A 26974-nucleotide genomic window follows, 5' to 3' on the forward strand; every position below is an offset into this window, starting at 1 on the left:
CTCTTTGTGCTGGAAGACCAACAAGTTTCGGGCAGACCAAAGAGCGCCTTTCACCGAGTTGATGATCCTCCAGCTGCTGTTGATGTTTGTCTCAGTGTGTGTCCCTGGGAACAGCCCGTAGAGCACAGAATCCTGTGTCACAGAACTGCTCGGGGTGAACCTCGACAGAAACCACTGCATCTCTCTCCAGACCTTCTTTGCAAAGGCACAATCCACCAGGAGGTGAATAACGGTCTCTTCCCCACCACAGCCACCTCGAGGGCAACGTGCCGAGGGGGTGAGACTCCTGGCGTGTAGGAAGGATCTGACGGGGAGGGCCTTTCTCACCACCAGCCAAGCTACGTCTTGGTGCTTGTTGGAAAGTTCTGGCGATGAGGTATTCTGCCAAAAAGCTTTGACAGTCTGCTCGGGGAACCATCCCACAGGATCCACCCTCTCCTTTTCCCCACAGGGCCTCTAAGACATTATGTGCCAACCACTGCCTGATCAACTTGTGGTCAAAGGTATTTCTCTGCATAAATTTTCCAGTCCAACTACAGCAGAAATGTGTTGTTTTAACCTGGATCAGGAGTAGCACTTCTGTTCCTTCTGGGTCCACATTAAGGTAAGTATTTTTATTCTCTTTAAAGCCTGCTGCAGTTAGGTCACATATAGGCAAGGCAATCTTGAACTCAGCAGGCCTAACACTGCCTGGGTTCAGGGCTAACCAATTACTGGTGTGGGTGGTAAAACAACCATGAGGCCCTTTATTAACATATTCGTTAATTCATTAAAACATCTGTTTTAGGTGACCAGTCAGGGATGTCTCTATGGCACCCAAAACAACATGGCTGGCGTCAGACATGTTTCCAACATTGCTTGGGCACAGGAGGTTGGCTGCAGACATTAGATTTCTTTGCGCTGCGGAAAGCATGTGTAAGGAGGTTTGGATTTAACCCTCTATTGCTGTACTTCATCTGAAGGCAGAGTGACAGAGGGGTGAGCTGCAAATATCCACAGCCAACACACTGAATGCCACTGTCCTTGACGGCATTTGGTGCACAGATAAGTTTGTGTCCCATGGATTGGAATCTGCTCATTCTTAGTCAATGGGTGGAAAAACCTGGCCTGATTTAGTAACATGGCTTAATGGCTACCAACTTTGACTTTTTGATGTGGGTATGGTTCAGGCCTGAGTAATTATAGGTGGGTCTTAGGCTCTATATCTGACAGAGGTCTTTAATATATCAAAAAGGTTTGAACAGGCAGACAAAGAGTTGTTTCCATTTGTAGGGGAAGACTAAAGTGAGGGGGCAAAAAATATAAGATAGTCACTGATAAATTCAATGGGGATTTCAGGAGAAACGTCTTTATTTCTTCAGAATATAGCACTCGCAACCATAGGGAGCAGTCAAGGAAAGTAGCATAATTGAATTTAAGACTATGCTAGATAAACACGTAAAGGAGAAAAGAATAGAAGGTTTTCTGCTTGGTTTACATGAAGAGGTTGAGAGTATAGAGTAAAGGGTTAACTCCAATGATAGCTGCCAAGCATGTGCGTAAAGAGCAATGTCACAATGATGTCACTCACTGAGAGAAGATGACTGAGTAGCATCTCAGGGAGTAGCTATAGCTATGTCTTGGTTTTATTTAACCTTTCTAAATAGTTAGTACGTTATGACACGGCAGTTGGTAAAGGCTGAGTTATTTAAAATCCCAGAGGGAAACTTTAAATAACTGTCCTAATCTATATTTCCAGTTGATATGTTTTGAGTTGCAGCTCTAAATTCAGGAATAAGGCCACCATTTCTTGAGAGGTTTTTATATCAAACTAAATGAAACATTTATTAATTTACAACAAATTAAATATAACACATGCTACAAATTACTACTATCATAACTTTTAATAAATTCTCAAATTAATCTCTACTAAGGCAACAATAACCAGTCAACTTAAACAGACACCAGCAAAGCATTTTCACCTTATTAATTCAAATGAGGTTCCTTTCAATGTGGTTCCTTTGCAGACAGTTGCAGGCTTACAGCTGCTTAGATATTACAATACTCTGACCTGTACACACAAAACTCCTTTCTATTATACCCAGCCTTCCCCTTTGAATGTAAATTTTCATTGTATCACCAGGACCTTTGAACCCCTTTCATTGGACCAATTTTATTAGTAATATAAACATATTGCTTGGTGTCTCCTAGCTAGGTGCAAGATTTCACCCCCAGTCTTTGACTTGTTTATTCAACAAAATGTAAATGCACCCTTTACCTTACTGTTAACATCTCAAAACTACTATACATCAAAGCACCCAGGCTAGCTGGCTTTAATCCAATTAACACACACACACACACACACACAGATGCAGACTAAACCTCTATGTTAAAAAAAAATCCAATAACATGCTATACATTAATATCTCTTCATGACAAGTAGGTAAATAAAAGTTTGTGAACAGAAGACCATTGCCTCCAACAAGATCTCTCCTAGAATAAGAAGCCAACAAATCCCGAGATCAAACCATGATAACAGGAGTAGAGCTCGTGTGGGCCAGAAGCACCATCTTCTGCAGTTAGGACCACTTCAGTGCTGTACATGTGATGTAAATTTACACAATTAATCCTGAGATCCAACCAACACAGTTGATAACCAGGAAACAATGTCTTGATGTAGAAGCACTTTTATGAGCAGCTTGTTCAGAAAGTTTTTTCACCAGCCACCTGTCAGTTGGCGATGATAATGAAAGGAAGTGACCACCATCACGCCAAAGTCACTTCACAAAGCTCCCTGACATAGTCACTACTCACATTGAACTGTAGTTGATGACCCCCTTGAACTGAGTCAGTTCGATGCTGCAGCCCTTCACCGCTGCAGAGAACAAAAAGGAGGATGTAATAAACAAAAGAGTTAAAAAAGGGAAAACAGGGGAGAATAAAGCTGAGAGGAGAGAGGAAGAACAGAAATAAACAATGACAGTGATAGAAATAAAAGCATTGAGAGAAGTAAAGGAAGAGGAGACAGAAACAGAGGAAAGATAGAAATGAAGAGAAATAATGGACAGAAATAAGGGAGAGGAGAAAGAGATGTGAGTGAGTGCAGGATCATGGATGTGATTTAGCATGATTAAAAGAAAATAGCAAGCTGCGGTTGACATGGTTCGCCACCTTGTCCACCACATTTCCTGCATTCCTGCTCTCGCCCACCCCCCACCATCCCAGATCCACGATAGGATCCCCCTTGTTCTCACTTTCCACCCCACCAGTCTTCGTATTCAATGGATCATTTTTCACCATTTCCACCACCTCCATCGTGAAGTCACCATCAAACACGCCTTCCTCTCCCCTCCCTCCCTGATACAGGTGCAAATACTATGATACTGTGATGCAAGTGCAGATACTGTGATTCAGGCGCAAATATTGTGATGTTGTGGCTCAAGTGCAGATACTGTAATTCAGGTGCAGATATTGTGCATGGTACTTCACACTTGTGAGGGCACTTCACACTTGCTTGAGGCGCAGGCGGAGGCAGAGAGTGCCCAGGGCGCCGGCAGTCAGAGGACTGCTGGAGACCAGGATGATGCTGAGTCAAAGGCAGATGATGAGCCTCTGGAGTTGTCCATTAGGCGGCAGATTCTGGATGTCCAGAGGGATATGTGGGAGGATCTGGTGGAGATCCATGAGGGTTTGCGTGCCATGGTCTCTGTTGTGGAGGAGTCCATGCAGAGCATGAGCACTGCGTTGACCCTCATGGCCAAGGGCACTGACTCCTCCATTGAGAGGTGAGAACTCTCATGGAGAGGAACAGAATCAGGGGTTCCTGGGGTTGCACTTGGACCTGCAAGCCCTCACACAGGCAATGACCTCAGGAAGTCAGTGCCAGTGTGGGAGATGGATGAGGCACCCAGTACCCCAGCTAGGTGCCCTTCCTTCAATGGTGAGCAGGGAAGTCCAGAGTAACCTCACATTGGCGCATGAGCTGCTTGCCATGTCTGCGGGCTCCTCTCAGGGTGCTCTGGATAACAGCTCCTCCACCCCTCTGCCAGTGACCATGGCATCTTATGAGGCTGCGATTACTGGGGAGATACCAGCCGTGGCACTGGCCGCTCCCTCCCAGGCGGGGCCAGCACAGGCTCCACTGGCCAGAGGACAACCGCCAAGGTCATCAAGGCCAACAGGACAGTAGAGTCAGCAGGCTGTCTCCAATGCCACTGCCAGTGAGGGGAGGGGGTGTGGGCAACAACTCGTGGCACTCACAAACCTAAGTTTAAGGCATCATGAGCACAAAAGGGAGTGTTCACGGGTGATCTTCTGTTCTGCCATGTTTTGTTAATCTGTTTACTGATGTGACCATTAACACCTTTTATTTTTATGTTCATTTAATGTGAGTGCCAGCATAATATAATTTTTTCTTTTGTGTTAATGGCCTGAGTATGCTTCACCTGTTTTGTAGGTGCAGGGTGTGCCAGTATCTCATGCTAGACGTGAGTGGCAGGGTGTGCCAGTATCTCATGCTAGACGTGAGTGGCAGGGTGTGCCAGTATCTCATGCTAGACGTGAGTGGCTTTAAACTTTATTACACAGGCACTGAGTGGGCTTTAGGTTCAAAGGAAAAGGTCATTTCAGACATCCGGGATGGAGGCGGCAGCCCTGGCTTGAGGTGGGAGTGGATCTCTGCCAGCCTAGCTGAAGGAGCGTTGGATCAAGGCATCCCTGGTGTCCCTGCCTCCTTGGAGGTTACCAAGGTCTGGCCTCAAGCCCTCAGCATTCTCCTCACCGTTCTCCACTTCTGACTCACTACTGAATTTATCCTCTGTGCCCTGTGGAGCTACATCAAGATCCTCTTCCTCCAGTGGGTCCCCCCCTTGCCAGTGCCACATTGTGGAGATTGCAGCATGTAACCACTATCAGTGACACCCACTCTGGGGGGTATTGTAGTGCTCCCCCTGAACAGTCCAGGCATCGGAAGTGCATCTTCAGAAGACTATAGCCGTCTCTATCACCGCCCTTGTATAGGCATGACTCCTGTTATAACGCTACTCATCCTCTGTTCTTGGTTGGCAGAGAGGCATCATAAGCCACCTTTTCAACAGATAGCCCTTGTCACGCAGCAGCCATCCATCCAATCAGGCTGGAGCAGTGAACAGACTTGGCACCTGGGAGTGTCTGAGGATGTAAGCATCATGGGAGCTGCCAGGATACCTTGCACAGACTTGCAGAATCTGTGCTTTGTAGTCACAAACTATCTGGACGTTCATTGAGTGGAACCCCTTCCTGTTGACAAAGGCACCCGGCTGACCCGCTGGTGTCTTGATGGCCACATGTGTGCAGTCGATGGCACCCTGGATGCGGGGGAACCCAGCAATCGCTGCAAAGCCTCTGGCTCGCTCAGCCTGGCTGGCCTCATCCGTACAGAAATGAAGAAATGTCATTACCGCCTGAACAGAGCATCAGTCACCAGTTTGATGCAACTTTGGCAGCTGATTGGGACACTCCACACAGATCCCCCACTGAACCTTGGAATGAACCAGAGGCATAGAAGTTGAGGGCCACTGTGACCTTCAGAGCCACTGGCATAGGATGGCCATCCATACAATTGGAGGTGATCGCAGGTCCAATCATCTGACAAATGGAGATCACAGTCTCCCTGGAGAGTTGGGGGCCTCCTTTTCGGCATTGCGCCTCAGACATGTTGACGTCATCTCGTGCTATTTCACATCCGTTTGGGTCGGGCGTGCGCCCACCCATGAGATGTAAAATTATGGCCTGTGATACAGTGATTCAGGTGCAGATACTGTGATCCAGGTGCAGATACTGTGATTCAGATGCAGATACTGTGATTCAGGTGCAGATACTGTGATTCAGGTGCATGTACTGTAATTCAGACTTAAATACTGTGATACTATGATTGAGGAGCAGATACTGTGATTCCTCTGCAGATACTGTGATTCAGATGTAGATACTGTGATTCAGGTGCATATACTGTAATTCAGACTTAAATACTGTGATACTATGATTGAGGAGTAGATACTGTGCTTCCTCTGCAGATACTGTGATTCAGATGTAGATACGTGATTCAGGTGCAGATACTGTGATTTGGGTGCAGATACTGTGATACAATGACACACGTACAAATACTGTAATTCAGGTGCAGATGCTTTGATTCAGATGCAGATATATGTGATTCAAGTGCAGATACTGTGATTCAGATGCAGATACTGTGATACCGTGATTCAGGTATAGATACTGTGATTCAGGTGCAGATACTGTGATACTGTGATTCAGGTTCAGATACTGTGACACTGTGATTTCGGTGCAGAGACTATGATTCGGGTGCAGATACTGTGTTATAATGATTCAGGTGCAGATACAGTGATGTTGTGATTCAGACGCGGATACTGTGATACTGTGATTCGGGTGCAGATACTGTGATTCAGGTGCAAATACTGAGGTTTGGGTGCAGGTATTGTGATTGGGCTGCAAACTGCAGTTTCAGCAGTGCCTGTCTCTGGTTGAGAAATAAAACAATGCTACTTTCAATATTAATCAATCTGTGCTGTTACAGTTCAGAAATAAACTATGACCTTAATCATTCAACATTGGTTCAAAAGCATTGTTGAGCTTCACACCTGTTCCACATGGAAGTTCTTAGATTTTTTTTGACAAGATAGGAAGTTTTTTAAAAAAAAACTTTCATTCTTCATTGTGAATGTGTGAATTCCACATCACTTCTGCTTGTCTGCCACTCCCTTCTTCATTTTTGTCTCTTTAATCTTTCAATTCTGCCTTTTTCCTTCATTTTGTTTCTCTCTCTACCTAACCTGATATCTCCTTCCTCCTTCATTTCTCTCTGTCTCGCTCTCTCTCTTCTTCCTCTCATTCTTTCCCTGTGAAAACTCTGAATTTGTACTCTCACAAGCAGGCATGAGGGAGTCACGATGGCCGCAAAGCTAAGAGTTTATCTCGTAAAAACCGCTGCTTACTGGCAAGAGAGAGGCATTGCAGAGAAGCTAAGAGCTGAAGGAAACCGTGACATCTGACCTGCCTCCCTTTCCAGTAAATATCTTTGGATGGTGGAATTGTAGCATCTCTCTACATGCAGCCAAAGGGAAATGTGTGTCCACATTACTCATGTCCTACAATATCCTAGTCCTTTTTTTAAAGCAAAGTTTTCACCTGGTGCTTAGGATCCAAGGACTTCATGATGTGCAAACTAGCTGGTGGAATTTTTACTTCTGATTCTGTTAACTCAAAGGAGATTTCACCATGCATAGCCCAATCCCTGATTATGACACACAGATGTTAACGACTCTCCTCTTGATGTCTGTGTTTAACAGATGGAAGTACTTATGGTTGGCGACCATAATTCATGGGGTGACGACAGAGGCTGTTTCCTACTTTTTGCCTGACGTGGATAACTTTTGGCACGCGCAGAGCACAGTGATGCTTCTGGGTAAGGAAAGGAAATAAACTCACGGGTATTAATCCTGAAATGAAACACGAACCGAAAACTTTGGGAGAGAGGATACATATGAATGTAACAATCATTGGGAACATGACCCCAAAAAGCCCTTTCTAACATTTCAAAACCAATATTCCCTCCAAGCTGTGCGCATGTGCGACTGCGCAGCAATGATGAAGGTATCGTACACATTGCTCACAAGTTTGGGATACCGCATGTGCATGACTGCACAAAAAAATTATAAGTACAGCGCATTGAAATAAATAGGCCATGCACAACGCAGAAAATTTAGAGGGATCCTTGTCCATAACCTCATTTTCTCATCGTATTCATGGATCCATTCTTGTTCCAGAAATAGCCCATTGTAGAAACCACCCAGTATTCATTCCTGTTGAGTTAAGTGAAAATTAAAACCAGCTGGTTTCTATAACAGGCGCTGATCAACAGTTTTAGCACAGGGCAGCAAGTTGAACATCGACCCCAACAGGTCTTACTCTGCGTGGTGAAATATTTGTAGCTTCTATTTTAGATATTTCTATGACACCCTGGTCAAGACAAGAGGCTCGGAACCACATCCTGTGATAAATCTTGCAAATTTCCATGTTTACTGTGTGTAGCACGATTTGGAGTCCAAGAGTCATAACGCTTTATAAAACATCCTCGAGATAGAAAATGTCGGTCTGGAAGTGAGTCCGACCAATTACAAAGCAGGACCCAACAAGCAGGGACTGGGCAGGGATGCAGCATTGACTTCGAATCAGGCATGTGGCCTCCTGCTGTGCTCTCAACGTCTATGGCTCTCTGGTTAAAATCACTTGCACGTGCAACAGCTTCATGTTCAAAGTGTGATGGGCACTGGAACAGTGCCGGACGTACTGACAGAACATCCGTGGGCATCAGCCAGTCCCTTGCCCATGAGTTTGGCAGGAGGCTTGTGAAGAAATGGCGCAGATGGTTGTTTTCAGCCATTGATGCGGTTTCTCTGAGGTTTGTGTGGTACATTGCAAGTTCTGAGCATTTTGTTAAACTGCCATCCCTGTTTCCTCCTATGTTGGGGAGGTGTAAGTAAAGTTGGTTCAATTATAGCTGCCTGCAGTTGAGCATGTGCTAGTTTTATTCAGTGCAAGTTGTTTTGATCAATCTCCCACAGGATCTGTGTGGTCATTCAGGACCAGTCTTCCCATTATAGACATATAGGTGAACTGAGTTCTTTATTCCAATTGCAGGTAAGCGTCTGCCGCTCCACATCGTCTTTCTCTATCCCATTTTTATCTATCAGGCTTACGCCGCTGTCAGCTGTCTTGGGTTACCTTTGTGGGCGGAACCATTTGCGGTTGGACTTGGTGATCTATTGATTGATGTTCCATACGACATCATGGGTAAGATGTTTTAGTCTCTCCTGTTGTATTGCTCCTAATCTTTTAATTGAGTTTACCCACAGGCTCCACTCCTAAAGGCAATACTGAGCTGTGAAACTGAGTGACTACAGAGCAGGATGGCCCCAGATTCAACTCAGAATCTGTGTGGATCACTGCCAAGGCAGATGTCGGGAGGCTACAGTCAACTTCAATAACCCTGGGCTAGGGAGCAACAGAATTGGAGTCATTCAAGCCCCTGGAGCCTGTTCTGCCGTGCAATTAGATCATAGCTGATCTGAACCTGAGCTCCATTTACACACCTTGGTTCCATATCTATCAGTACTCTTACCTAACAAAAATATTAGTTCTTAAACAATAACTTCCACATGATTCCGTCCAGAGTGGTTTATTCAACAAGTTTTAATAGACACTGACTCCACGGTGTTATAAACAATTGTCTCCAGATTACATTAAGTGACAAGCAGGTAATACAACTTTGTCCCTAGACTCAGGATTGACCTGACCTGTCTCTTTAAGCTGCCTGCTTGGCTTTGGACTTCTGATCATCACATAAACTCTAGCCTTCAAAGAGAAACGCTCTACCATATGGTTGCATATATGTGTGTCTGTTTTTACCTTCCAGCCATAAATTACGTCTGTATTAGCTTACCGAATGGATAGTGCCTCCAACTCTTATCTTGGCTGGAGAAATGGTCAGTACCTTCAGGATTGCGTAAGACTATCCTATCAAAGTTCTAGATTACTTATGGTCTTGGATGGTGCATTCAAAATCTACAAATGAGAACAGTTTCCAGAGTGGGGTATGTCAGTCCCACAGCGACCAGCTTTCTCATCTAGGTAACGGCCAACTCTTGAGCTAGGAGCTATAGTTTTGGACACTACAGCATTCATAGTCTCTTAGCCTCTTTTGTTGACATGCAGGGGCAAGATTAACTCTGGCTAAAATGCTGAAGCGAAGCAAGTTGGGATACTTGGCCATATAAACTACTTTAAAACGGGATAACAATGAGTCTGTGGTAAAGTTGGGTGACTGCTGAAAAGACAGAAGTAGAAACTGTGGATCCTTTTTCTCCTTCATTTATTTTCTGGTGAAGAAAGCCTTCATGTAGCGTTTTTCATGATTTCAGCATGTGCCAAAGTGCTTTACAACCAATGAAGTACTTTTGAAGTGTACTCACTGTTGTTCTATGGGAAATGCAGCAATCAATTTGTGCACAGCAAGCTCTCACAAACAGCAACGTGATAATGACCTGATAACATGTGTTTTTTAGTGTTGCTGATTGAGGGATTGATATTGGTCAGGATGTCATTTACTGCCTAACGTCTACTTGAACACTAGCATGTCCTGGGGCCATAACGGAATTTGTCCCTATTGTTATAATCCCTGTGGAGATCCATAAACCTAAAGAACCTAATTTACCGAACAACCTCCAAATGAAGACATTACCAACAGGATTTCATTTTTTGTAACCTTTACTTTAACACAATTCAGAATCAATGGGCAGAATTTTCTGTGCCTGCTGGTAGCAGGCATGATAGGTAGCATGAGTGAAAAATATGGCGCAATCGGTTTCACGACGGTGGGAAGGCAGGTCGTAATTGTCCGCTCAGCATGCCGATGGTGGGCCGCATTTCCCATCGTCGGTCATCAGGAACCTCATTGTAATACATGTGCATATCATTATCGGGCTATCCCGCTGGGCTCTTGCACCCCCGCTGGATCATCCGTCCATGTTGGCGGGGGATGACATGTTTCACAACAGCACAGAGGTGATGTAGGAGAAGAAGTAGGCCATTTGGCCCATCGAGTCTGTTCTGCCATTCAATGAGATCAATCCTCAGCTCCTCTTTCCTGCCTTTTCCCCATACCCCTTGATCCCCTTACTGATTAAAAATCTGTCTATCTCAGCTTTGAATATACTTAACGACCCAACCTCATCAGTCCTCTGTGGTAAAGAATTCTACAGATTCACTACTCTCTGAGAGAAGAAATTCCTCCTCATCTCTGTTTTAAATGGGTGACCCCTTACTCTGAGATTACACCCTCTGGTCCTAGACTCTCCCACAAGGGAAACAACCTCAGCATCTACCCTGTCAAGGCCCCTAAGAATCTTATATGTTTCAATAAGGTCGCCTCTCATTCTTCTAAACTCCAATGAGTACAGGCCCAACCTACTCAACCTCTCCTCATCAGAAAATCCCTCCATCCCCGGGATCAGCCTAGTGAACCTTCTCTGGCCTGCCTCCAATGCCAGTATATCTTTCCTAGCTAAGGGGACCAAAACTGTTCACAGTATTCTAGGTGTGGTCTAACTAGTGCCTTGTATAGTTTTAGCAAAACTTCACTATTTTTATACTCCCTTCCCTTTGAAATAAAGGCCAACATTCCATTTGCCTTCCCTATTACCTTCTGAACTTGTATGTTAGCCTTTTGGGATTCATGCACGAGGAACACCAAATCCCTCTGTGCTGCAGCCTTCTTCAGTCTTTCTCCATTTAAGTAATATTCAGCTCCTCTACTCTTCCTGCCAAAGTGCATAACCTCACATTTTCCCACATTATATTCCATCTGCCACATTTTTGCCCATTCACTTCACCTGTCTATAATCCTCTGTAGACTCTTTGTGTCATCCTCATTACTTGCCTTCCCACCTATTTTTGTGTCATCCGCAAACTTGACGAGAGTACATTCATTTCCCTCAGCCAAGTCATTATTATATAATGTAAATAATTGTGGACCCAGCATTGATCCCTGTGGCACTCCACTAGTTACAGGTTGCCATCCTGAAAATGCCCCCCTGTATCCCAACTTTCTGTCTGCTATTAGTTAGCCAGTCCTCTATCCATGCTAATATACTACCCCCAACACCATGGGCTCTCATCTTATTAAGCAGCCTTATGTGTGGTACCTTATTTAACACCTTTTGGAAATCCAAATATATTACACCTACTGGTTCCCCTTTATCTATCCTTCTTGTTACCTCCTCAAAAAATTTTAATAAATTTGTCGGGCATGATTTCCCCTTCATGAAGCCATGCTAACTCTGCTTGATTATATTATGCATTTCTAAATGCTCTGCTATTACATCCTTTATAATAGAACATTTTCCCAATGACAGACCTGCTTTTTGTCTCCCTTTTTGAATAACATTGGCAGTTTTCCAATTCTTTGGGATTTTTCCAGGATCTAAGGATTCGTGGAAGGTTATTACCAGTGCATCCACTATCTCTGCAGCTATTTCCTTTAATATCCTCGGATGCAACCCATCAGGTCCAGGTGACTTATCAGCCTTTAGCCCCATTAGTTTCCCTAGTACTTCTTCTCTAGTGATAGTTATTGTATTCATTTCCTCCCCCACTTTTGCCCCTTGATTATTTAGTATTTTTGGAATGCTACTAGTGTCTTCTACCGTGAAGACTGATGCAAAGTATTTATTCAACTCCTCTGCTATTTCCTGGTTCCCCATTATTATTTCCCCAGCCTCATTCTCTAAGGGGCTCATACTGACTTTGGCTTCTCTCTTCCTTTTTATATATTTAAAGAAGCCCTTACTGTCCATTTTTATATTATTTGCTCGTTGACCCTCAAAGTTTATTTTCTCCCTCTTTTTTATTTTTTTGGTCATCTTCTGTTGGTTTTCAAAACTTTACCAATCCTCTGGCTTACCACTAATCTTTGCCATATTGTATATTTTTCCTTTTACTTTGATACTATCCTTAACTTCCTTGGTTAACCCATGGTTGATTTATCCCCTTCCTACAATCCTTCTTCCTCACTGGGATATATCTTTGTTGCGAGTCATGAACTATTTTCTTAAACATCTGCCATTGTTCATCAGCTGTCTTTTCTGCTAAATTCCGTTTCCAGTCCACTCCAGCCAACTCTGCCCTCATTCCTTTGTAATTACCCTTATTTAAATTTAGCACAGTTGTTTCTGAGCTAAGTTTCTCACTCTCAAATTGAATGCTAAATTCCACTGTGTTATGGTCACTGTTTCCTAGGGGACCTTTTACTCTGAGATCATTTATTAAACCTGCCTCATTACACATTACCAGATCCAAAATAGCCTGATCCCTAGTTGGATCCACAACATATTGTTCTAGGAAACAGTCCCAAATACACTCTATGAATTCTTGCTCATGGCTACCTCTGCCAATTTGATTTTCTCAATCTACATGATGATTAAAGTCACCCATGATTAATATACTGTCTTTTTTACATGCCCTCATTATCTCCTGATTTATTCTCTGTCCTACAGCGTAGCTATTGTTAGGGGGCCTATAGTCTACTCCCACCAGTGTTTTCTTCCCCTTGTTATTTCTTACCTCCACCCATATGGATTCCATACCTTCCGATCCAAGATCATTTCTTGCTATCGTACTTATTCCATCCCGTACTAACAAAGCTACCCCACCACTCTTTCCTTCCTGCCTGTCCTTTCGAAAAGTCACATACCCCTGAATATTTAGTTCCCAGCTTTGATCTCCTTGTAACCACATCTCCGTAATGGCTATAAGATCATACCCATTAACCTCTATTTGTGCCGTTAATTCATTTAATTTAGTTCTTAATACTACGTGCACTTAAGTAAAGAGCCAGTAATTTTGCCTTTTTACCATTTTTCCCCCTTTGACCCTATTTACTGCTTTTTTTTATGTTTGTACACTCTGTCCCTTCCTGTCACACTCTGGGTATCATTACCTATGTAGCTGTCCTTTTGCTTTGTAAGCCTACGTATCCCCTTTCCAGAACCTTCCCCCACTCTGTTTAGTGTAAAGCCCTTTCTACAGCCTTAGTTATTCACCAGGACACTGGTCCCAGCATGGTTCAAGTGAAGCCCATCCCACCGGAACAGATCCCTTCTACCCCAGTACCGATGCCAGTGCCCCATGAACTGAAACCCATTGCTCCCACACCAATCTTTGAGCCACACATTTAGCTCCTTAACTTTATTTACCCTATGCCAGTTTTCCCATGGCTCAGGTAGTAACCCCGAGATTATTACCTCGGAAGTTCTGCTTTTTAATTTAGCTCCTAACTGTTCGAATTCTTTCAGCAGAGCCTCCTTTCCAGTCCTATCAAAGTCATTGGTACCAACGTGGACAACAACAATTGGATCCCTCCCCTCCCACTCCAAGTTCCTCTCCAGTCCTGAGGAGATGTCCTTAACCCTGGCACCAGGCAGGCAACACAGCCTTCGGGACTCACGCTCATGGCTGCAGAGAACAGTCAGCATCTATCCTCCTAATTATACTGTCCCCTACCACTGCTACTTTCCTATTTCCTCCCCTCACTTGAATGGTTCCCTGTACCACGGTGCCGGGGTCAGTTTGCTCATCCTCCCTGCAGTCCCACTCTCGTCCACACCGCTTGCACGAACATCATAACTTTTGGACAATTGCAGGGGCTGAGGCTCCTTGAACACTACCCCCTGGGTCCCCATACCTGCCTCATCTGCAGCCACACCCTCCTGTCCCTGATCACAGACCAAATTCAAATGATCTAACCTGTAGTTTGCGACTGCCTCCTGGAGCAAAATGTCCAGGTGACTTTCCCCCTCCCTGATGTGGCGCAGTGTCTGCAGCTCAGACTCCAGCTCCTTCAACTTGGATCTGAAGTTCCTCGAGCTGCAAACACTTATTACAGATGTGTTTGCTCCGGATCACCTTGGTGTCCAGCAGCTCCCACATGCTGCAGCAGCAACACATCACCCATCCTGCCATCGCTATCTTATGTTGTTTAATTTATTAATTAATTACTCTAGTATCCCTGCTCTTTACACTTTATTGAAATTAATTATTTACACCAGTATTGATCCTATGTTTAACAAGCTATTTTTACGAAAGTGAAAATAAAGACTAGAGATCTAAACACTAACTATAGACCTTAATTTTAATCTAAAGACTAGAAATACTCACCAGTCAGCTGCTCTCCATGCTCTTTTTAAATGAAGTATCCCCGGTCTTTGTTTTAAATGAAGTCCACACGCTCACCCACTCTCCCATTTTAAATAAAGTCCACACATTTACACACTTTCTGGCCGGGATTTTCCGGCCCCATTGTGGGCAGGACCTGCTGTGGGCAAGGCGGTGCCCCAGCCAGAAGTCCATTGACTTGCAGCGGGACCGGAACATCCCGGCAGCAGGAAAATCTCGCTGTCTGTTTTAAATAAAATCCACACGCTCACCCACTCTCTGTTTTAAATAAAGTCCCTTGAACCGGCAGTGAGTGCGGGCCCTGTGGATGTATGATGGGTTTGCGAGTGTGTGAGTTGAGTGATGAGATGAGTGACTTACCCTGGTGGAACGGAGGAGATCATTCATCCTCTTGTAGCACTGGTTGGCTGTCCTCTTTTGCAGGACAGCCAACTCTTTTGGCGTTGACCACCACTGCCACAGCCTCCCAAGCTGGGTTAGTGCTGTTGCTGCCCATCCTGCGGCCAGAGCAGGGGTAGAGAACATCCCGGCAGGCCTCCACGGCATCTAAAAGTCTCTCGAGAGACACATCGCTGATCCTGGGGGCTGCTGGCTTCTTCAGTTTCAGGGCCATTTCTTCCATGCAGCAGTGGTGAGCTGGAAGCACTGAGATGTGTGCTTGCAGCTGGACTTTAAACAGCGTGATGCAGCAGCAGGATGATGGCGGGCAGGCGAATGAGAGCCCGTCCGCCATGGAAACGATGTGTTTCCCAGGAGTGAATAAATAATGAGGCAGGTTTGGGACAATATGGCGTGAAAACCTGCCATCGAGGCCAGCGGGTAAAATGTCATTTTAGCCGCCCGCTACCCCACTTAATGCAAATTTGTGAAAATTCTGCCCAATGTAAATTAAGATTGAATTAACAGGCAAAACACGGTCACTACGAATGGTAAAATTACACATCATAGCAGATACAAACAACAAAGACTATCTCATGGCATTACTAAGCAGTTCACTCTGCCTGTATAATCCCAGTTTCAGCCACACAATCCTTCCACGCAGAATTCCTATCCATTTCCTTCAAGGACTTAGCCGATTCTCTGCAGGCAGTGGCCAGCTCTCCTGTTTCCTCTTTGTTGCTGTGCACCTCTCAACCATTTGTATTTTAACTTACTTCCTGTTGATATTGCTTCCAGGTCAAGGGTTGACACGTTACATGAACCAGTATTTCTTATTATTCAAAAATTATAATTGATTCCTTTACAAGTGATACAAACACTTAAAAGTCCTTTTCAAACATTTTAAAAAACAATTAAAAATCAAAAAAAAAGGAAAGATTCCCCAAACATTTCAAAATAATTGCAAATGTCCCTTAGTGTTACTGCTTCTGGGTCAGAGTTCCTCACACTATATACTGGTATTCCTTTGCTCTGGTTGGTGCTTGAAGGGACTGGAGGTAGCTAAAAAAAAAATCTGCAAAACCTTTAAAATGTAATATTTTTAAGGAGTTGATGGAAGCAGGAGCACTTCTCCTGACTCTATATAACTACTACAGGCTGCTGTCGAGCCACTATTACACAACTGCCCCCCACCACCCAGCATCCACCACCAAACCCCACCTTCCGATCACTTCCCACCCATTCTCGGACTGTGCAAGTGAAATTGGAAAGACCCTGACAGGCGAGCTGACATGAATCTACAGGTGAAAAGTTGTAAGCAGAGTAAAGCTATTCATGTGTAATTATATCTGAACAGGAATTGGAACAAAAGTAAATCGCCAAGGTAATTAGAAGGGGGCACAATCCTGCCTGCAGAACCTCAGTGATGCAGTAACAATTACCAGAGCCCTTCTGCCTCAGGTGGTGGGAAGGGTTAATGTATTGTCTTCTTCTGCTTTGAGCAGTACAGAGGAGGACAACCCTACCCTTGAGTCTGGTCTGTGCTTAGATTGTCAGTTCTTGCCTGGCCACCAGTATGAATGCTAAAATCGGCCCCAAAAGGACAAAATCACCCACATCTGTCCCTCCTGATTGTGGACCAATGATTCCTGCTGAAAGTGCTCTGGGCAGTGATCACTGCTGATAGAACTGGACTGCCCAATGCAAGCCCGTGTCTTCAGGAGAGGACCAGACAAAATTGAGAGGTCGGGAATGGCGGGGGTTGGGGGGGGGGGAGGGGGGGAGGAAAGAAAAATGACTTCACCACAGAAAGGCTTAGGAGAATATTGAAAGACGGCTTCAATCTGTGGCGGAATCAGGGTTTATATCTAATCCCTATGAATAGTTTTATTTTGACAGGCTGCCTTGTGATTCCCAGTGATTAGACTGACGAATGACAAGATATGCAACCGTTAATGCTAGCCCAGATTGCCTGCTGTTTATGATTCAGCCCCCCCCCAACCCCTGCAAAAAAAACAGTTTCTCCCCTCAGTTCAAACCCTCATTCAGAATAACACATCCTCAATCTGCTCGACATTAGCCGCCCCTTTGGATACACCATTTGTATTTTCGCCCCCAGCTGCAAGTGGATCTGCCCCCTCAGGCTCCAGCTCTCCTGACCCATCAACCTCTGCATGAAGGCTGACTGAATCGACCAGTTATCAACACAAGGCAAACACTGCCTGGAATATGCTCTATTAGTAACATCAAGGAGCTTTTTTAAAAAGAGAAATCTTCTAATGACATGGAGCACTTATATTTCCCCTTTCATATATAACAAGGGTCTGCTTCCTGAATTTTCCAAGAGCAGATTAAAGGAATGGGCTGCACGTTCCCTTTGCAGGTTTAAATGAGGTGGATTCTGCTTTATTTCTGCATGAGATTTATTGAATTGAATCTCGCTGCGGTTTAAATTGAAATGATTAAGTTGTGATTCATCAGCATCTTTACATATTTTTCTGTAAGAATGTTAAGCTTCTATGGCCTGGCCATCAGTCTGAAAGTCTTATTTAAGTTGAAGAGAAAGATGGAACACACAACTTTGACATTTAATAGCTAGAAATTCTTGCACTTTTTCTTTGCTGTCCTGAGATCCAGGATGATCGGATCTTCTTCCCACTTGGATTTCATGGCAACAGAGGAATTTCCAATAGGAAATGTCTGGATCTCTGTTGATGCCAAATAAACCCATATTCAGCCGTCCTTGCTACTCCCCAGCCCAGTTGGCAGCACCCTTGCCTCTGAGCCCGAAGGCCATGGGTTCAGACTCTACTATGGGTCTGAACACATTGGGCTGAACTCTCCCCCCGTTGGGGGGGTTCTGCGGGGGTGGGCAGGAGCGAGCGGGAACCCGATCGGGGCCGCGCCACCATTTTATATGTTAAGAAGGGACCCTGCAGACATATGGGTGATTGTCTGAGTTGGGTAGGTTAAAACAGGGACGCTCAGGTAGGCAACCCGGGCAATTCTAAATGCTCGCTCACTCTCTTTTCTCCAGGCAAATAGGATTTAAAATCAATACTACTGCTCTGTGATGGAACAAAACCAGCAGCACGGAGCCAGGAGAAGAAAGAATATCAGATCTTAGGCCTACGTGACGTGACGCACACCCGGAAGCGCTGAGCGCTCCCTGTGCGGGCGGGGGGGTGGGGGATTCCCTGAGTTGTGGCCTGCGTTTTTTCGCGTGCATGCGTGTGGCATGTGCGTGAAAGAGCGCAGAAATCCGTGCCTCAGGGAGATTAGTTTAAGTTCTGAAAAATTTAGTGAAGAAAAACAAAATTTCAGGGATATGTCGCTTCATGTGAAACTGTCACATGAGCTGGGCCATGTCCATTAATTTTTTCAATAAGTTTTATTTAATTAATAAACCCTTCATGAAACCTCATCCTGCCCATGGATGAGGTTTCATGAAAAATGCGAAGGCCGCCTGGGCTCTTCGCCTGCCGCCAATCTTAAGGTTGGACGAGCCGCATTCTTGACAACTTTAATTACTTTCTTAATAGGCCTTTGACAGTCTGGCGGGCACACAGCTGCGCGCCTGCCGAACTGGCAATCTAAATGACACGTTGGGACGCCTGCCCGACATCACCGCGCATCATTTTACGTGAAAATTCTTCTCATAGTCTAGGTGCCCACTTCAGTACTGAGGGAATGCTGCAGTGCCGGAAGCGCCATCTTTTGGGTGAGATGCAAAACTGAATGCCAAGGGCCCCAGGCTGCAGCCTCCCGTCCTGGGGGTTCTCTCCTGGCTGCCCATTTGGATAATGCCTGGATGCAAGTTGGAGCTATGCGTGTTAACGTGGTTCTGCCATCTTCATCCATCCCACAGGACCTAGGTCTATGATTGGGAAAATTATGACTTTTACTGAGGCAGGGTGGGGGTGCAGTAGGGGACGGGCTCTGATTCCCAATGGGAATTCTATATGATTCCTGTTTTTTTTTTTGGTTGCGGCCGGGGGGAGGTGGTTAGCAGGTATTGTATAATTTGTCATTCCAGCTGCAGTCAGGAGCTTAGGTAAGGCCATCACCAAGAAGGCACTGCCTCCCTCTCTGCTGCAGTACAAAGCATTGTTCCCTCCCCCACACACACACACACTGTAGTACCGGAGATGTTTGAAATAGTAAGCCTAAGATCTGATAATCTTTCTTCTCCTGGCTCCGTGCTGCTGGTTTTGTTCCATCACAGAGCAGTAGTATTGATTTTAAATCCTACTTGCCTGGAGAAAAGAGGGTGAGCGAGCATTTAGAATTGCCTGAGTTGCCTACCTGAGCATCCCTGTTTTAACCTGCCCAACTCAGACAATCACCCATATGCCTGCAGGGTCCCTTCTTAACATAATCGTGTTGGCCTGATTTAAATCAGGCCTAGGGGCAGAATTTCCCCGTTGGTGTGCGGGGATGGGCCCCACACACCGACGCGTAAAATGACGGGCGGTGACGTCGGGCGAGCGTCCTGATGTCACGGCGCACCATTGCGATATTTTGCTAGGCGGGCGCACGATGATCTCCGATGCACACCTGCCATTAATTAACGGGCCACTTGAGGCCCTTGAGGCTCAAATTGACGCCGATTTTTCGGGGCCCGTACGATCTTCAGGTCATCGCACGGGTGCAATGGACAGGCAGGTAGGACACATTTGTATAAACCTCATCCACGGGCGGGATAAGAGGGGTCAGTGGAGTCGCGAATGTGCTCAGTTACTGATACTTGCCTGTGTGAGCAGAAATACTTTAAAACTCATACCAGCTGCTTGGACAGGACTCACAACCTTCAGGTCAGCACTCGATACTTTTTGGGGCCTGCAGGTTTCAGGAAGCCTTCCCTTAGCCTGAGAATGGGAGTCGTGCTCTCCACTGGGTCACCTCCTCTGAGGAGGAAGGGAGGGCCAGAAGGAGGACGAGGCCAGGAGTCCACATTCAGCCTCCAGGGGAGCCACCTTTGGGAGGAGAGTCACAGGCACAAGGGGTGCAGGGCCAAGAGGAAGTCCAAGGTGGAAGAGGCCACAGAAGATGCCATTATCCTGCTGCCAGGGCATACAGGTGGCGAAGCAGCTACCTCAATATGTCTGAGGTGCAGTGCCAAAGCAGGCTCTGTCTCTCAAGGGAGACAGTCAATTCTATCTGTCAGATGATTGGCCCTGTGATCTCCGCGAACTGTGTAGGTGGACACTCTATGCCAGTGGCTCTAAAGGCCACAGCTGCCCTCAACTTCTATGCCTCTGACTCCTTCCAGGGGTCGGTGGGTGATCTTTGTGGTGTCTCCCAATCAACTGTCCACACTTGTGTCAAGCAGGTGACAGACGCTCTATTCAGGTGTGCATTGACCTTCATCCACTACCGCTGGGTCCAGGCAAGCCAGACACAGTGAGCCAGAGGCTTCACAGCCATTGCTGGCTTCCCCCGCGTCCAGAGTGCAATAGACTGTACACATGTGGCCATCAAGGCACCAGTAGGTGAGCCCGGTGCCTTCGTCAACAGGAAGGGCTTCCACTCCATGAACGAGCAGATAGTGTGTGACCACAGGATGCTGATTCTGCAAATCTGTGCAAGAGACCCAGGCAGCTCCCACGACGCCTACATCCTCAGACACTCCCAGGTGCCAGGGCTCTTCAGTGCTCCAGCCCGGCTGGATGGATGGCTGCTGGGTGACACCCTCAGAAGGTGGCTCATGACGCCTCTCTGCCATCCAAGAACAGAAGCTGAGCAGTGGTACAATAGGAGCGACGCCTCCACAAGGGCTGCGGTGGAGAGAGCCATTGGTCTTCTCAAGATGCACTTCCGATGCCTGGACCGCTCAGGGGGCGCACTCCAGTACCCACCAGATCGTGTGTTACTGATAGTGGTTGCATGCTGTGCTCTCCACAATCTTGCGCTGGAAAGGGGGATGCAGTGGACGACGAAGATGTAGATGCAGTGGCTGTGGCTGCACACGATGAGTCCAGCTGTGAGTCCAAGGATGAGCACGTACAGGGAATTGCTGAGAGGATAGACGCTGACCCGGGCATACTGCAGAGAGGCAGGGACATCCAGGAGGCTAGAACACCACAGATAGACCTCCAACACAAGCCTGGGCTGCAGACTTCATACCCGAGGCTGAGTGCTAAATCTGCCTGGATAGGAACATTAACTAAGGGCCGTGTCAATAAAGCTCAATGTGACACAACTCACTCATAACATCATGGGTAACCATCTATCTGCAGAGGAAAAGAGGCACCCTCAGCCATGGTCACATGTCTAAATTTGAAGCTATAACAAAATGAACTTAAGGAAACAAAATGACAAAGGTGTTAAACACCACACCAACTAATCAGGACCTCATTGCGGGCAACACAAAAGCATCAGTGAGAAACCTGCGGTGTGCCTAAGGTACCTTAAATTTACACTTTCGGGTGCTACATCTAGGTTCTGTCCCCTCGCTGGCACTGGCATCTGAGACAGCCTGCTCACTTTCCTGTCCTGTTGGCCTTGATGACCTTGGCGGGTGTCCTCTGGCCAGTGGAGCCTGTGCTGGCCCAGCCTGGGAGGGAGCTGCCAGTTCCACAGCTGGCATCTCCCCAGTCGTCGCAGCCTCATCAGATGCAACGGTCACTGGCAGAGGGGCAGATGAGCTGCTACCCTCATCCGGAGCGCCCTGAGAGGAGCCCGCAGATGACAGGCAGCTGCTGCGCCGACGTGAGGTCGCTTCAGACCTTCCTGCTCACCGCAGATGGATGGGCACCGAGCTGTGAAACTTGGTGCCCAGACCATCTCCCACACTGGCACTGACCAGCCGAGGTCAATGCTGATGTGAGGGCTTGCTGGTCCGAGCACATCCCCATGAAGCCCTGATTGGTCTCCTGGAAGAGCATCTCCATGAGAATCGCCACTTTCTCCGTGGAGGACGCATGGCACTCGGACATGAGGCTCATTGCATCGGTGATGGTCTGTGTGGTCTCCTCCACCACGGAGACCAAGCCAAGTATAGCCTCATGTATCTCCGCCAGACCTTCCCACACACCCTGCTGGACTTCCAGCGTTTGCTGCCTCTTGGAAGACTCCAGAGGCACATCATCAGCCACTGACTGCCTCCGACTGCTGGCACCATGGGCACTCTCTGTCTCTGCCAGCTCCTCCAGCGACTAAAAAGTGACCTCACTGCTATGCTCTGGGACACTAGCCGATGTTCTAATTCCCACTGAGGTGCAAGTATCTGCGCTGGTGCCTGCCTGGCAGAGATGGTGCGACGCTGGTGGGTCAGAGACTTCAGAAGAGGGGGGCCCTGCTGCACCTCCTCCTGGCCCTGCTCCGCCGATGCTGAAAGGAAGAACAAGGGCATTTGAATAGTTAATGTGGAGACAATGTCAATGTGCATCCCTGTCCCTCGGATCATTATGCGCTCAACCTTCCATAAGTGATGGTCAAGCCATGTTGCAAACTTCAATCACTGAACATTCAGCAGTGCCATGGTTGCTGGGACACTAATGGTGACCTCAGTGCTGGGCAAACATACCTGCCCGTAGCACCCCAGCCTCTCCGACACCGGTGGACCTGGGTGCATGGCGCCTCTCCAGGCCGAGGGCTTTCTGCTCGAACCTGGAAATGATGGCCAACTGGGCCGGCCCTCCGCCAGTCCTCACCCGCTCGGTGGCATTATGAGCAATCTTCTCCTGAAAAGGAGAGAAGAGCATTGATTAGTGCAACTTGTACCTGGACTCTCTTCGCTGCCGTCCCACCCCAGCCAGAGTGGGACATTGCAGGGCTCCAGTGCCTCCTCACCCCACAGCTGCCGAACACTCACACAAAGATGCCAGGCCTGTCCCCTCCCTCCCCCACCTTGGCCAAATGCTGCCTACATCACTTTTGGCACCACACGGTCCAACCTTGCAAATCAAGGAGGCGCAAGCACGTGGAGTGCAGAGGGCAGCAGATGGATGGGTTCCCCGCCACCTGGAAGCTCCCCTCCCAGCCTGTCAGCACCCTGACTCTGACATGTTTTGCAGTTCCAGCACTGCACCCAGGTGTAGATCCTCCTGGTTGCCCCCAAAACAGTAACATGGGTGTCACTGTACCACATGCTGCGGGTGCAGAACCCACCTCATCACCACCCTCTGAGGGTGACCTTGGCATGGGCAATATCTGCTGGCCCACCCAGCGAAGGACACATGTCGTCAGTGATTCAATGCAGTAACTGCATTCAGATTTGGGTGGGGGAGGTGGGTGGGGGTGGGGCTGGCCAGGGGGGAAAGCCTACCTGCTGGGTTAAGTGACCAATGCCAACATGGTACTTACCCTTCCCAGGCATAAAATGTCATTAAAGCGCTTGCGGCACCGGATCCAGGTGCGCTGCACCACGCCGCGGGAGCTCACCATCTCCGCCACCTCCTCCCAGGCACGTTTGGTCATGTGGGGGGGGGGCCTCCTCCCGTCCCTCGGAACGAGGACCCCCTGCCGTGCTGCCACCTCCTTGAGGAGGGCAGCAAGGCAATCGTCTGAGAAACGAGGGGCACAGTGCCCCCCTGCTGTACCCTCCTGCCTGGCCTGCTCACCAGCAGCGCTCTGGGGTCCCCTTCCACTGGCCATGATTCACAGCCTTTGCAAGGCAGCAGGAGGAGTTTTAAACAGGCCGCTGGGTCTCCATTGGACCCGGAGGCCATAGCAGTCCCGCTGCCGCCCGCCCACCCCTCGCTGTCCTCGGGAGCCGCGTTTCACGCTGGGCGGGCCTTAATTGGCCCACCTGCATAAAATGGCAGCGCGGAGCCTCCGGACAGGCAGAAAATTCTGCCCTGGGAGTTAAAATGGGAGCCAGAGCTTCTGGACAGCTGTACTTTGGGCACTAAATCCCCAGAATGATGGGTGAGGAAGAAGCAGACTTGGGCAAAGCTGTCATGCGCAGTAATTTCTTAAAGTCCGCTGTTTGACCCTCCAAGGGCCTATTATTAATTATTCCTCGCATTGACAAAATTAGATTGGACAAGAAGAGCAACACAGTGAGATATCACTGAGGCTGCTGCTCTGACTCACTCCTTCCTGCTGTTCACATGGGATTTCTGCTGCTCTACCGGACAGAAATGAGGGGCTCTAATATCAGGCGGCAAATAGGGATGAATAAACCAAGCACCCCCTTGCGTGACTGATTTTGTTTGAAGTTTGCCTTTCTACAACATAACCAGATTTTGAAATGAGAAATGTTTCTCCACTTTCCTTAATCCTTACAACCGCCTGAATATTTTCAATTACTCTGGTGGGGAGTGCAGCTTTCAATCTCAGATAGGGAAAGGAGCTAAATCCAATCCAAGCTAACAGGGATTTAAATATAAAAGCAAAATACAGCGGATGCTGGAAATCTGAAATAAGCACAGAAAATGCTGGGAAAGCTCAGCAGGTCTGGCAGCATCTGTGGAGAGAGAAACATTTGGAGTCCAATATGACTCCTCTCCAGAGCTGAGTTCCATCAAAGAGGAAACACTCAGTGAGTTTAGGTCTGTCTTTGTTTGCAGGATCGAGGCAGAACTAAGGGTGTAATAAAGTTGGGACCTGCATTTAGATAGCACCTTTCACATACTTTCAATGTTCCAAAATGCTTCACAGCCAATTAATTGCTTTGAATTACTCCACATTCCGCAAACTTCAGCTCGCCCAAAACTCTGCTCCCCTCATCCTGTCCCACACCAAGTCATGTTCACCTGCTATCCCTGCTCTGGCTGACCTCTACTGGCTGCAGGCCTCTCATCACATCCACTTTCAAATCGTCATTGTTTAAGCCCCTCCGGGAATTTGCCCTCCTGAATTTCTGTAACCCGGCCCCGCCGGCCCCACAACGCGCTCCCCGGCTTTTGGAGGTGATGATTAAGGGAGGAATGTTGGCTAGGGCACGGGATGAACTCCCTGATCATTTCAAATAAAGACTATCACGCCATCTTTTACATCCAGCTGAGCAGACAGCCCCAGTTTAACCGGCCCATCCGAAATGCAGCAATTGAAACAATGCAGCTCCCCTTCAGTACTGCACCGAAGTGTCAGCCTAGATTAACTGCTCAAGTCCTGAATCTGTGACCTTTTGACTCAGGGAGGACTGAGCTAGTAACAGAGCCAGACTGACATCTTTCTGTGAAAGAGAGGGAAGATTGGAGTGAGAATGGGAGACACATTTGAGCACGCTGATGAACTGGTTACAGGATGGTACCAGGCAGGAGCAGCTCATGACTCCATCCATTTACTTGGGAAACACAATCTGCCACAATAAAGTGTATAATTGGGCATCAATTATTAAAACAAGCTTGACATTCAAGATTTGTATCCCTCATGGGGACTGGACTTTGGCCAAATGCCAAATCTATAGATTGTTGGAGACTGGACGTACGACCCAAGGTGTGCATGGGGACCCTGCAGAAATTCCAACACCTGGATCGCTGTGGGAATTGCCCGGGAATTTTGATTTTCTAACAGGCAATTCTTCTGCTCCCTGAGAACCTCCACCAAAGTCACCGAATCTGAGCTAGAGTTGGAGATTTCAGACAGTTCTGCTGGACTTACCTGAATAGTTATTCAGGAAAACATTAGGCAGAAGAATTCTAGTCTAACTCCCGGGTAACGGCACAACTGACCCTCCCAATCACTCACACTGAAACCTCAACTCCCCCCTAGATCCCCTGACTGCACCCTGACTCCCCCTTGACCCCCGATTACCCCTGGCCCAACCCTACCTGGCTAACCCCTCCCCTACCAACCGACTATCCCCCGACCAAACCTGATTAGTCCCTGACCTGACCACTCCTCCGACCTGACTAACCCAACCCGCCTACCACCTCTCCCACCTGCCACCCTACACACCTACCACCCTACACAACCACCACCCTACCCATTCATTCATTCATCCATTCACCCATTCACTAACATTCACATTGGATATTTAAATTTACCAGATGGCAGTTGATGCCGTAAAAAGGGGGTTTGTCTGTTCTTCCTCCCAACGCTACAGCGCTGCAATGGAACCCTCTGAGGGATGATGTGCTTCACAATTCTGGAGAAGCTGGGCTCGGAAGACCCGGCAAGCAATGAGGAGCAGCGACTAGATGTGGGGAAGTTTGAGCGGAGCGGCAATCCGATGTCGATCGTAAAATTCAGGCCATAGAAACAGCAGCCATTTCTTAATGCAGCATCTCTGAATAATGGCAAGCTCGGAATATTTAACATTGTCCCAGAACAGCTGCCATCTTCCTTTCTAGGGTTAAGGACTCTACTGCCCCCTTTACCTCCTTCTATTTATGGGAGTGAACGTCATTATTGTGATTCCTATTATTGCTGGTGGTAGTGGTGAATTATAATAAGCCTTAACTTACGAATCCCAGGATGTCGTATTGTGGGGTACCCCATAGATGAGCTGGGAATCCCCTTCAGATGTTCCCAGGTAAGGTTTGCAATTGCCCAGAAGTGTAAACTTCTCCTGGGCGATTGCCCTGCACCTGACGACTTCCCTCCCCAGACCCAACCTGACCTCCTCCAGGGCTGGCCCAACCCGACCCAACATTCCACCCCACCTTGGTCCAACCTTCCCCCCGGCCCCCAGGCCCAACACGACTCCCCCACAACCCCCGACCTGACATCCTGACCCAACCATCACGACCTATCCCTCGGACCCGACCTCCCCCCGCCAAGGACCAGCCTGGTGGCGCGAGGTTTTAGTTCTATGGTCACCCTCTGTCCTCTACTCATTCTTTGAGTAAGTCTAGACAATGAAAGTTGACAGGCTGGTTGCCATCGCAGTCCAGCCTGATCCTTTTCCTTGGTGAATATCCGAACACAAGCAGGGTCACTGGAT

At 47.3% G+C, this 26974-nt stretch overlaps 1 protein-coding gene across 7 annotated transcripts in view; it reads left to right on the plus strand.

Annotated features, from left to right (window-relative positions):
- The window catches only part of LOC144687623 (uncharacterized), a 204574-nt gene that overhangs the window by 73145 nt on the left and 104455 nt on the right, over positions 1–26974 (plus strand). For all 7 annotated transcript variants that reach the window (XM_078553977.1, XM_078553978.1, XM_078553981.1 and 4 more), the window contains exons 3-4: positions 7320–7435; positions 8671–8823. In XM_078553977.1, coding sequence (XP_078410103.1) covers positions 7320–7435; positions 8671–8823 — 269 coding nt within the window. The remainder of the gene's footprint in view (positions 1–7319; positions 7436–8670; positions 8824–26974) is intronic.

The sequence above is a fragment of the Cetorhinus maximus genome, chromosome 12, assembly GCF_964194155.1.
Source record: "Cetorhinus maximus chromosome 12, sCetMax3.hap1.1, whole genome shotgun sequence".
Classification (NCBI taxonomy): domain Eukaryota; kingdom Metazoa; phylum Chordata; class Chondrichthyes; order Lamniformes; family Cetorhinidae; genus Cetorhinus; species Cetorhinus maximus.